This window comes from Natrix helvetica (assembly GCF_964273705.1).
Source record: "Natrix helvetica genome assembly, chromosome: 3".
Classification (NCBI taxonomy): domain Eukaryota; kingdom Metazoa; phylum Chordata; class Lepidosauria; order Squamata; family Natricidae; genus Natrix; species Natrix helvetica.
In genome coordinates, this window is record NC_138549.1 from 121009490 (window position 1) to 121022966 (window position 13477).

Genomic DNA, 13477 nt, shown 5'->3' on the forward strand with positions numbered 1-13477 from the left:
AAGCACCTGAGGATAGAAGTAGCAGATTGAAACTTATTAACGAAGATCCAACCTAGAATTATGGAGAAATTTTCTGACAGTAAGAACAATTAATCAGTGGAATGGCTTGCTACCAGAAGCTTTGGGAACTCCATCACCTGAGATTTTTAAGAAGAGACTGGACAACCATTGTCTGGAATGGTATAGGTCTCCTGCTTGAGCAGAAGATTGGACTAGAAGACCTTCAAAGTCCCTTCCAACTTGGTTATTTTTATTTTATTGTGTTCTATTCTATGACCTTCTCAGAGTTTCGCCCCAAAGAGAAGAAAGAAGGGAGGCTACTTCAATGGTTGCCCTCATTCTGTGAAATAAGCAACCTCCTGAGGTGGGCTTGACTTCTTCTAGTATTCAGAAAGATATTGAAAGGCATCTCTGAAAGACATTTAACACCTACCTATGTTTGGTGGCCTTCAGTACATTTTAAATGATTTTATGATTTAAATGGAAATGTTGACAGGTTTTTATGACAGCTTTTCTTATAATAATCAAGTGGCCTAAGATGCTATGAAATGAAAGAAGGTGAAAACATGTTTCGTTGCTTCTAGTACCAGATACTAATAACTACTGGTATATAATAACTATATTATAATAATAACTCTTTGTCCCCGTCCCCGCATGGGTTCCTATGAATCAGCACAATTCTCAGCTCCAGAGCCTATCTAGGTGGACAAAGAATAGGGGTTTAAAGGACAGCACACATTAGTGCTATTAAAATGGATGACTGAGAAAAGCTGTCTGCAGACATTGCTCTGGCAGCCTTCTCAGATGAGATTCCAAATCTCTCATCTCCCACCCTCCACCAAAAGCAATTGCTCCCATGACAGGCTTTTCCTTCAAATGTCATACAAGCCTTCAATGAAAGAATGCAGCTGTCAGTGGGAGATAGCAATTTAAAATGCCGGGTGGAAAGGCAGAGACCGGGTTGAAGGGAAAGGCTTCTTTGTTTTGCTGGTCTGGAAATACATCCGAATTAGATCGAGCACCGGCCATGGAACATAATTTTAATTCTAGAAAAGAGAACTTAGATGTAACTATTTGTGGCCATGCAAAACTGAGATCCCCGTAGTTCCACTTTTTCAATTGGCAGCGTTTGAATTTTCCTGAAGCCACGTGGGAAGGCCTAAGGACACTCCCCATTTGTGTTTGTTGCCATATTACTTCTGAGCCTGGAGAATGTGGCAAATCCAATAACTAATAAAAGAAATATGTAAAACGTAAAATCAAGATTATATATATAAAAAAATCACCTGCATACATGGCAAATTGGTCTCTGGGCCTTTTGCACTGAGTTCAAAACAAACATCATAATAATGAATTATGGTTGGTCACACAGCCAAGTGATTAGAGTGAATTTGACATTTTTATTCATCTATTGAGTCCTTCAAAACCTGGGATAAGCAGATGTTGTTGTTTGATGTTGTTAAATGTGTCATTGCAGTAAGCTTTCCAAGTACAGCTGTCTCCTGCAATTGACTGAAGATGATTTTGCCAATGCTGATGATGTTTATGTTGTGCTCCAGTCATTTTGGGATTGCATCCAGAAAGTTATCATTATCGATTCTATCTTTGCCACGACAATGGAACTGCTGGCTAGAAATGGTCTGCATTCTGGTGGTTCAAACCTAGCTCCGTGAGATGGAGTGAGTGCCTGTCGCTCAGTGGTGGGTTGCAGGCAGTACGCCCCGGTATGGGCGTACCGATGCTTGCCTGGAGCACTGGGTACCGTTCCGGTACGGTGCTCTGGAGGGCCCATCCACCCGCCCATCGTCCTTACCTGTCTTTAAACTCTTTGGCGCTTCCGCGCATGGCGCATACAGCGCCTGTGCGATGCTCTGCCAAGAAGATGGAGCGTCGCGGAGGCTTGCGGAAGCATTGCTGGAGGGTAGGATGCATGCGCGGGCTGCATGCGTATGAGCGCGGGATGCATGCATTCATGTGGAGGACGCCGGGCCCCATTGCAATCGTACCGGTTGCAACAGGATCCAGAACCCACCACTGCTGTCGCTCAATCCCTTGCCCCTGCCCACTCAGCAGTTCAAAAGCATGCAATACTACAAGTAGATATCACTTTGGTGGAGGAAAAAAAACCCCTAGCTGTGGTTTGTGTGCGTGGAGAGCGGACGCTGGCGCTGGGCCTGGCCGGATGCATCACAACATGAGGCAAGGCGAGGCCAGAGAAGAAGTGTAGAAGAGCCAGCAACCTGAACGCCACTAGTTAAGTAGTATAAAGTAAACTGGTAGCCCCTGCAGTACACCAAGGATAGGCACACAAGTCCTGAACAGAATGAGCTAGCAATTTAGGCTGTCAGGGCTGCATTGTGTCTAGCATGTGTAGATTTCCCCGACACTGTATGTCATACACTAAATAAATGCTTTCTTTTGTTACAGTCATCCTACTTCTATTTGCAGGACTATGTATTTTATGATTTTTTTCCTGTTATTATTTAATTATTAATAACTGTTCAGGATAATGCTTGAACCAGGATAGTAAGAAATCATCAGACAAGCTTGGCAGAAGAGCTCTGCTGGGAAGCTCACTTGACTTTTACCGAGAAAGAAAACAGATGGTCAAGGAAAGGAAGGAACAATTAGTAAGATGTTAAACCAAGTAGCTTTCTCCTGAGTCGAAAGGACCTTAAGGGAAAAAATGGTCAATGAGAGGACTGAATGAGATGAAACAGGTTGAATTCCTAATGTGAAAAATGTAACAGGATAATAAGTTTCAAGAAAAAGAAGAATATAACAAACTTACCAATACATTTCAGAGAATGTATGCTAGTTCCCCAAAATCATTCAAGGTCATCTTTAATATTGAGTAAATCTAAGAAATCTCTTTACCTTTCAATGAATCTACCTCTTCCAGGATTCCTTCTGAGAAATGAATGGATTAACAACCCAAATTGGTTGTTAAGTGCTCTGAATGTGCTTGGATTGATTTCTAGATTCTCCCGCCTCTCAAAACCCACAAACTGAGCTCTGATGGATTCTTTGGTGATTGGTTATTTGCATATGGAGAATGCAGGATTTTTATGGGCCAAAATGGCTGGTAGATCCATCAGCTAAAATACTCTTGGCTGCAAACAATGAGCTCACCACCCAACATCTAAACAAAAGCCAGCTCTCAACAACATATAGAAAATAACAACAACAAAGCTGCAGCGAAGGGTGGAAATATCCTTCAGACTTGGGGCACTGTAAGGGTGGCAGAAATTCAGAACACCTATGCACACACCACCTGAAAAGTACTTGAAAAGTAGAGGATTGCAAAACAGCCTGATCAAGACTTTGCTTCCAGGTGATCATGAAATCGTGACTGTTGTTATTTAGGGAAGGGAGCATTTTTAACATGAGTCTCCACAACGCAACATTATCCTTCTCATTGCCAGATGCATTACTAATCCAGGTGCATTCTGATAAAATAAAATATGGTTAGCATGTTAACTAAACTATCTATTTATACAGGTAGTCCTCGACTTACAATAGTTCATTTAGTGACCTTTCAAAGCTACGACGGCATTGAAAAAAAGTGACTTATGACCATTTTTCATGCAACCATTGCAGCATCCCCATGGATCAACATTCAGATGCTTGGCAACTGGTTCATATTTGTGACCGTTGCGGTGCCCTGGAGTCACGTGATTACCTTTTGCAACCTTCTGATCAGCAAAGTCAACGGAGAATCTGGATTCACTTAACAAATGCAATGATTCACTTAACAACTGTGGCAAGGGAAAAAATGTAAAATGGGGCTAAACTCCCTCAACAGATGTTTCCCTTAGCAACATAAATTTTGGGCTCAGTTGTGGTTGCAACTCGAGGACTACTGCACTTCTAAGTGTGACTAAATAAGTTAGTGCTCCTTCAGGTAAACCACATCTCCAAGTTTCACAAAACCAGTTCTCAACACGCAAATATGCACCCTAGGGAAGACCTTCTATTCAATGCATTTGTCAGGAAAAGCTGCGGGGTTGTAAATGAATGGGAAAACTGATGCCTGGGAAACTTGAACAAAAGAGACATTTGATTAACTATATGATAAATTACACGGACTGACTATAAAGAGATTTTTTTGTGAGAACGGGCTGTGATGACTCAGTATTTGGCAGGCAAAAGGGATCCTGCCTGAGACAAAACTATATCAGCAAAACAAAATCTCTCCAAGGTGTTTGAGCTTCTTTCTTCAAAATGACTTTGGACTTTTAAAGGCTTTTCTTCATTTTTTTTCTGTTGCAGCTTGCAAGAGAAATAGGAAGTAATAAAGCTATATTATATAAGATGAACACAGAAAATAGTGATAACTAAGCCTCTCCTAATTTACCTTATTCCCTTTTGTTAACCCATCCTCAATCTTTTATTAGCTTATGCTTTAAGATTCTCCCCTAAATGCTTGTTTTATCTAAGCTAAGTTGTTATTCTTAGGTCTAATAAATTAGGCACTGGACCAAAAACTCTGTTTTATACCCTCTTACACTATCTCAAATATGAAGACATTGCTTTTGTTTGCATATTTTGACATTAATTTTATATCTTGAAGCCTAGTAACACCAGACTAAAAACCCTTTTTAGCAGGCATTCTCTATTCATGGCAAAAATTAAATCCAACCTTGTATATTTTCAGCAGCTTTTTTTTTAACATTCTTGTGTAACAGTTCCACTTTCTAAAACACAGATAATTTGCTCACAACAGTTGGGCATGGATTTCAGATCTTCTGTACCCAACAATTTTCTTTCCAGTGTTCATTTGAATAATTTATCAATAATTCAATGTCTGATGATGCAAATAAGCACAATTTCAAATCAGGAGGCAGAGCCATTTGTTACACTGACATAATCAGGGGAATCTTATCTGTTTCTCTTTCCATTTTTATTATCATAAAATCCCACGCGTTAAGCTTTCTGAAAAGAGGGTGGACAAAATGTGATAACAAATACGACATTATCGAGATGTGTCTGATATATGAGCTTGTCCAGGGGTTTAATTGTATGAGTGGCAGGCATATGTGAAGCTTTAAATCCTAAATAGCTCAATCGCTGCTCTTGGCAAGAAAATAGCAAATAACTAGCTTATGTTAGAGAGCTGCAGCATCTTTCTTGATCAGTTCGAGTCACACTGATACAGGCTATAAACTTCATATTGAAACGAAAAGGAAAATATTTCCCAGAAAGTGTAACATTTCATCAGGAGGTTTACAAGTACTCCTTGACTTAAAATTGTAATGGAGCCTAACCCAATTTTATGACTTTTTTTGGTGGCAGTCTTTAAGTGAATTACCATGGTCGTTAAGTAAATCTGTGGTCATTAAGTGAACACCGTGGCCGTTAAGTAAACACATTGTTCACTAGGGAACGCTTTTGCTAAAAACCAGGGGAAAAAACCTGTTTTTTGGCAAAAACATTGTAAATTGTGGTCATATGAGTCTGGGATGCTGCAAATGGCCATAAATGCAGGCTAGTTGCTGAACAACCAAAATGTGATCATATGACCACAGGGGGCTACAGCCATCAGAACTTTGGAATCAAGTTGTGAATACTTTTGTGGGGGGAGGGAATCTGTTGTAACTTCAAACAGTCACTAAACAACTCAAAATAAGTCAAGGACTGCCTATATACTATTTGGGCATTCTCAAAGTAGAAGAAGTCCAATTAGTACCAGCAGTGGGATTCACTTACCTTCCCTACTGGTTTGCAAATGTGAGCATATGTGCGCTTCGGTTGCACGTGCAGCATCTGCGCATGCGCACCGCCTTCTGTGCATGCACAGTGCTCACGCATTACATCAGGGCAGGAGGGCGGAGGCTCCCACAGCTGCCACTACCGGTTCGTTCAAACCGGAGAGAACCGTCTGAATACCACCTCTGCCAATTACCATCACTAGCTAAAATCAAACTCTTACATGCCTAGTCCTTAACATTTTGCCACCAGCTCAGTGCTTCATGGTGTTAGTTAAATCTTTATCATCCATCTCTAATACTACAACATAATTTTACAATGAAATGCAAGAATCACCCATGGCATTCCCATGTCACATCAAACCAGGATAATAAACCATTACTGGAACAAGAGTCATGTTGGTGCAACAGCTGGATCCCTTCCGTTTGCTTCTTCTCTTTGGAAGAATAAAGGAAGCAAAGAGAAGTTTATAGGGGAGCCATTGTTAGATCAACTACCATGTTTCCCCGAAAATACAACTTGTCCCGAAACTAAACCCATGCCACATTTTTCGTGTGGGCAAAAATATAAGCCCACCCCCGAAAATACACCCCCCCTCCGGCCAGGCAGAGCACTGCTCACTGACCTAGCGTTATTCCGCAAGCGCCAAGTCGCAGGAGCCGGGGGGGGGCGCTCACGTTGCTTGCCGCCTTCGGGATACCGCTAGGTTGGGGAGTGGCGTTCTGCCTGGCCGAAGGGGAGAGTTGCTGGGCGGCTGCTCCCTTGTGAACTGGCTCCCGAAGAGCCGGGCACAGCCTCAGGGGCAAAGCAGCCATGAGGTAACCATGCTCACGAGCAGCCGCCCGGCAAATCCCCTCTCCAGCCGGGAAGAGCGCCATTCACTGACCTAGGGGGTAATCCCTAAGGTGCCAAGCCATGTGGTGCTCTGCCCGCCCTCCAGCTCCCGCGGCTTTGCACATTCGGGATACCCCTAGGTCAGTGCATGGAGCTCTGCCCGGCTGGAGAAGTGGGTTGCGCGAGCGCCTGTTCCACCCGCAGCTTCACCAAGCACTTGCGCAGCTCTCCCAGGCCACCGCCGCTGGCTGCTGCTGCCCGCCACCGCCTGCCACCGCCCCGTTCCGCTCCGCGCATAACTTCCAAATCCAAAACTCGGGGCCGAGTGTTCCAGCATCGGCCGCTCTAGGAGTGCTCTCTATGGTGGGCCGGCTGCTGGAAGACTCTGTCCGGAAGACTCTCTGTCCGGCAGCCGGCCCACCATAGAGAGCACTCCTAGAGTGGCCGATGCTGGAAGACTCTGTCCGGAAGACTCTCTGTCCGGCAGCCAGCCCACCATAGAGAGCACTCCTAGAGCGGCCGATGCTGGAACACTCGGCCCCGAGTTTTGGATTTGGAAGTTATGCGCGGAGCAGAACGGGGCGGCGGTGGGCGGTGGCGGGCAGCAGCAGCCAGCAGCGGTGGCCTGGGAGAGCTGCGCAAGTACTTGGTGAAGCTGCAGGCGGAACAGGCGCTCGCGCAACCCACTTCTCCAGCCGGGCAGAGCTCCATGCACTGACCTAGGGGGTATGCCGAATGTGCAAAGCCGCGGGAGCTGGAGGGCGGGCAGAGCGCCACATGGCTTGGCACCTTAGGGATTACCCCCTAGGTCAGTGAATGGCGCTCTTCCCGGCTGGAGAGGGGATTTGCCGGGCGGCTGCTCGTGAGCATGGTTACCTCATGGCTGCTTCGCCGCTGAGGCTGTGCCCGGCTCTTTGGGAGCCAGTTCACAAGGGAGCAGCCACCCGGCAGCCCCAAAACAATAAGCCCTCCCTGATAATAAACCCAAGGGCATATTTCGTGGGGCAAAAGAAAATAAGCCCCTGTCGTATTTTCGGGGAAACACGGGCAATGATGCCAATGATGTGATCAGAGGGACCTGGGATTAAAAATAAATAAATCTTGGCTTGTTTTCTTTTCTTTTATGTGGGTGTGGATTGGGTTGTAAATGGGAGCATTTCACAAAACTACAGCTTTATCCTTGCTTTCCCATCTCTCAGCTGTTTTTGCAACTGAAAATCTTTGGCCATTTCAATGCCAACTTTTGGCAGCATGATTTGGATCCATCTTCTGAGGATTTTGAAGAATTTCAACAGGACATGTTTCGCTTCCTGGAGACTTGGGGAACATTCCCACTGCTTCTTTAGATATTTTCATACTTAAAATCATAAACACTATCATTTTGACACTCTGTTTTGGCAGGAGGAATTTTTGGACATTTTAGAGGCTATAAATGAGGTGCCAGACTTACTAAATCTGGAGCTGGCTGTAGCTTGCCACTGAGGAACATTTGAACCTAGAATTAAAATTATGCATTCTCAAACAAATCAGAGTTCATAAACTAATAATGAACCTTGCTTTATAGCTTTAAAAGTAAGCTAGCATTATCTGGACATTCAAAACATAATTCTGATGTTGTGGTTAATCATACAAAGCTATGCCTTCTTCAAGATCTTGAAAAGGGAAGAGCAAACTAAAAGCAGTCAATTGCATATTTTATTTTATTTATTTGGTTTGGCTGAAGTACAATTCCCTCCTAATTAGGCTATAGCACACGTAGGTTGCAGTGATGTGCGGTGAGGTTTATGGCTGGTGAGGCTGGTGACGTCATCAGGAAGGCGGGGAATGGGACCACGTGTGCTGGAAGCTGAGGCTGTCTCAGCCTCCAGCACACGTGATCCCATTCCCCGCCTTCCTGAGCGTGCTCCGCCGGCTCACGCTCCGTAGTCCTCGAAAGCGACTGGGGAACGCCGAGAACCTTCCTGCCTCTGCTGGACTTTGAAGTCCAGCAGAGGCAGGAAGGTTCTCGTCATTCCCCAGTCGCTTTCGTAGCTTCGTCATCCGGGAGCGCCGACAACATTTTTGGCTCCGCAGCTCCCGGGTGCGGCCGGGCACGTCCCTGGTAGGTTGGTAGGAATATGTATACCTATTAACAGTCTTTCCCAAGATGTCTGGGTTAAATTTCAGTGTTTAGCAAGAGAGATGACTTACCCTCCTTTGATGTAATCAAGAAACGTATGTTCTGATTCTGTTTCAAATGACAGCAATGTTACCTTGAAAAGGAAGAAGCAGGATGTATGTCACATAAGGACCAATGAAATAATTGTTACTGCAGCAGGAGCATCTGTTGTTAATGATGATTTGCAGTCATGTCCAAGGCCATCCCATCTTCGGTCTACTCCCAGTCCGATAGTTTACCACCACTTTGTTTTTTAAGATTATCAGATTTGGGTTGCAAAAATCCAGAAGAAACATTCATTTCTTTACTGAAGATTTGAACTCAGACTCACAAGAACAGTCACAACAGTTGCCTAGTAAAGTCTCACTCTGGTGGAGAATCTCTCACAAATACCATGACCATATTTTTTGGGGGGGGGGGAATCTAAAGAACAAACCTGAAAAAGGGACAAATCTGAAAGATATACACTAGGAAAATACAATGGTTTACAACTTTATTTTACAAAGGAAATTTCAATAACTTTTCTGCTTTAAAAAATGCATTTTCTAATAAAAAATCTCTAAAGCCAAACAGTATATGTACATTTGTTTTAAAAAGACAATTCAATTTTCATATTTTTCACATGAATGTGAAAAAAACTGTGTATTAAATGGTATCATTTCTACAGTAAAACTTAAAGGACCAAAATAAATGTCACCGAAAGTGACTTTTTGAAAAATAAATGAATCTAAAAAGACAACTCTTTAAAATAAAGAGTGCCCTTTATAATAAAGGCCACATGGTCACTGTACTCGTAAGGGACAAAGTGAGTTAGATCTTTTAATTAAAGAATACTGTTATTAACAGTGGGTTACCAGTATTTCAAACAAGAATCTCCCTGGTGCACAGGTTCATATTGGGAACTAAAGCATACTTTCTGTATGGGATCTATGGCTCTTCCTTATATATGTAACAATTTAATCATTTTCTCCTACGGACAGGGAACAAAGGGCAAGCTACCATAATAAATCATGCCAGAGGCATCAGCCAGATTTAACAATTACCAGCAAAATAATCTGAATTTATCTGGCAAATATATGAATCAGCCCAAACGCTTGCATTTTTCTTTGCAAACAGGAATTAACATTAATTCAAAACACTTGTACATTTAGTCTGTGCTGAAATATTTAGCAGCTCTGTCTGCCTTTAATTCAAATCAGATTGCACTATTTTTTACTATGGTATTTTAATCCTGGATACAGGACTGAAAGCCACCTGTTTTTATTGGCCATTCCTCTGGCTGGTATTTGTATAACATAACTGCTGGAGAAAACAACACTGACAGTCATGCATTATTTGCTGCTCACTTTACATCAAGACATGCAATTTTCTGCCTTTTTCCTATTGTTGAGGCTCAAATAAAAAAAGAAATCCCAACTTCAAAATTACTCCGATGGCATGTTTTGGGAAATATTTTAATACACCAAGTACATTTATAATAATGTTACTCACTGTTCCTGAATTAGAGTATTTCTTTTTCTTCATTTTCTTTTTGGGATTTACCACCTGAGAGAAAGAAGAAAAATGATGCTAATATAAACATCTCTGTGAGACATCTGGTCTGGCTGAGCCTGTAATGTACACTAGAAGCAGTAGATGCACTCCTGGTATTTACTTATACTAATCCCATCTCTGTACACGACACTTTGTAGAGGGATATTGGAAAACAAAATAAAAAGATGTGATGCTGCCCCAAGGAATTTTCAAATTCTTTTTAAACAAAAAGGAAGTCCAAGGCTGAAGAGGCAAGTGGGGAAACAAAATGCGGATATGCTGTAAACAACTTCATTTGCAAATCATCTGGCTTCTGCTTTACTTATATGAGCTAGAGTTTTATTTCAGCAGTGCAGAGAGCAGGGACTTAAGCTAAAGCCTCCCACAAACAAACCGACAAAGACTCTTGAGAAGGACTATGAAGAATTCAGCCTTCCTTGTTCTTATCCTTGCAACCATCCCACAAGATGCTCATAATTATTCATTATGTACCAATGAGAATGAAAACTGAAACACCAATTAAACTTCTACAGGCAAGGAGGTGGTGAAGCTGGGCCTCCTGGGCTCCCGAACAGATCAATCAACAGTTCTTTCTGAAAAGGCAAATGGTCTCCCTTAATCCAGGCTAACCTTAATTAGTATACACTTTTTTTCCACAACACAGGCAAAAATAAGATTTTCTTTTAATATGACACCAAAACCAACTTACACTGTTCTTGCCCTGTGAAGCAGATATCTTTTAAAGGGCTGGGGTGGGGGATTGTATGAAAGTGGAGGCATTTTATCACGATATCAATGGAATTTAAACTCGTCTCTTATCTTAAATAAAAGCTTCTTTCTACAAATAAAATAAAATAATAAAGAATGGTAGCAGGCGTAATTTCTGGCATGCCAAATATAAAACAGGAAATAAATCAGTTGTAACATAGGTAGGTATATGCTCGATTCCACTGCATTACAATGAACTTGGTATCTATGACTATCCAGTCCTTTATCGCACTCACACCGGCTGTATTTTCTCAATGTTTTTATTCCATGACTGACCCCAGATGTTAGTCTTATCAAACACCCATAATATCTGCCAATGCACTCTGCATCACCACTGCCATCATATGCTGCAGTTTCAGTGCACTCTGACCCCTTTTCCTCCATCGTAGGCTGCCTCAGATCAAGTTGCACGTGTGCCACACTGCCTTACAAAAATATTAGTACAGAATTAAAATTCCTCTTCTTCTATGTCTAGTTCTTTTTATCTTAACCAAAGGCATATTTACATATTTTAGCCCAGGCCTATTAAATCGTAGCAGCTAGTAATGCAGCTGCATAAGGCTTCCAGAGCAGTGGTGGGTTGCTCTTACCATCTCCAGCGGTACGCTGATTGCGGTCTGCTCATACATGCACCGGATATGCGCATGCGCAATCCACCGCCTCTGTGACAACCAGCTGATTGTTGGGGCTCATGCAGGCACCGCACACCGTGTGGGTGTGCGCAGTGTGCCCTTTGGCATAAATACAGCTATAGAGCGCGGGTGGGCGGGTGGGCTAAACGAGCCACTGTACTGGTACGCTCTCAGCTACTCCAGGCCACTACCGGTACGGGCGTACCAGTCCAAACCGGTAGCAACCCACCACTGTTCCAGAGGTTGGGAATGAGGTTAAAGTACCCTCCTTGAATGAATTCTTCAATGCAGTAGAAAGTAAAGAAAGAAAAGGAAGTGTATAATTTAATCACATTGGGAAACTCAGATTTCCTTGCTAAAAGATTTGGGCTCGTTTTTAGCATTATATACCAACCAGACTCATCAGCTACGGCACTATTCTGGAGGCCATGCAGTCCTTCTACTTCCTTCAACAGATCATCAATCTATTGAAATTACTAGATGCTTTGATACAAGACTCTACATTCAAACAAACTGGGTGTTTCCTTCTGTTTCAAATCAGAAATGTCTCCTGGGACATAATCCATGCAAACGCAGTTATGAAATAAAAAAAATATTTGAAAGAAAAGGAACTGAACATGCAAAGTAAGCATACAGTGTAATCTAGTGCTGTAAATGACCATAGGAAGTGTACAAATCTGACTTCTTTCAAATAGAAGATTAGTAAAATATGACAGTTCTAAGTTTAAAAGAAAATATTTCTGAATGAAGCTCTAATTCCAAAGGTCAGATTCTAAATTAACTGTCCTGAGGTATTTTTTCCACTTACTACACAATATTTCAATAAATGAGACTAGACTTAAAGTTGGAAACACTAATGTAAGATAAATTTGGTTCCGATGGATCTTTAGAAAGAAATTTGCAAATAAAGTTGTCACCATAGCTTTTCATACCAATTTATGACACAGCTGTATTTGAAATTTGTATGTGTTAAGACACAAAATTCACTGCATATTCGGGCTGTGCAATCATTTGAAAGGGGTGGTTTTGCAAGCCACTTTGGTGCCAGCAAAATATCCCTCTTCAAAGCATTAAAATGGATGCAAGCTTGAAGTTCCGGTTCCGGCGGCGGCGGCGACGGGCAGCTCTTTGCCCGCTCCGGCTCCCCGGTGGGCTTCCCCACTCCTTGGGGGGCACAGGACACCCCGCAGAGGGGTCCTGCCGGAGGGGCGGCATCGCGGAGGTCTCCTGCAGCGGCGGCAGCCGGCGGGGGCTCTCTCGCGCGCCCAAGGCACCGGGGAGCAAGCTCGGAGGGCGCATCGCGTTTCCACGCCTCGCGCCTCGCTACAAGCCGACTGGAGAATGCTACAATTGAAGGAAGCAGCTGCGGTGCGGTGAGGTTGCCTCTCTCTTCATCCCTTACTTTGCATGAAGATTTGATTCAGCTTTTAAAACTTTAAAACAACTTTCGGAGCATTTTGGAGGTGCGGCTGGAGGGAGGGGGGTTTTCCCCCCCCCCTTGGACAAGCGGCAAGAAACAATTTTGCTCTCAGCCCCCGGGGAAGGAGGAGGGGGGAGAGCCAACGAATGAAGCCTCACTTAGGCTGAGATGATTTTCTTTTCAATTTAATTTTACATATTACAATGATTTGAGGACTTTTGGAACTTTTTAAAACTTTGTTACGCCTCTGTGCCCAAAACTGGCAGGGCAAGATGGCACACTTCCGTTGTCTTTATGAACTCTGAAACCTGACTCCACCTTTAAAATTCAGGCTTCCGGTCTTTGTCTCCGTGTCTCCCAGAGGAACCTCTTGTGGATTGGTATTTTTTTAACCTTCTAGGGGAAATTTTCTATCTATTGCCA

At 43.1% G+C, this 13477-nt stretch overlaps 1 protein-coding gene across 2 annotated transcripts in view; it reads right to left on the reverse strand.

Moving 5' to 3' along the window:
• The window catches only part of CPNE5 (copine 5), a 159708-nt gene that overhangs the window by 15504 nt on the left and 130727 nt on the right, over positions 1-13477 (reverse strand). For both annotated transcript variants that reach the window (XR_014174866.1, XM_081946663.1), the window contains exons 13-14: positions 10193-10246; positions 8734-8795 (exon numbers count right to left, since the gene is read on the reverse strand). Coding sequence is in view for 1 of the 2 variants with exons in the window: in XM_081946663.1 (XP_081802789.1) it covers positions 8734-8795; positions 10193-10246 (116 nt within the window). In the remaining variant the exon portion in view is untranslated. The remainder of the gene's footprint in view (positions 1-8733; positions 8796-10192; positions 10247-13477) is intronic.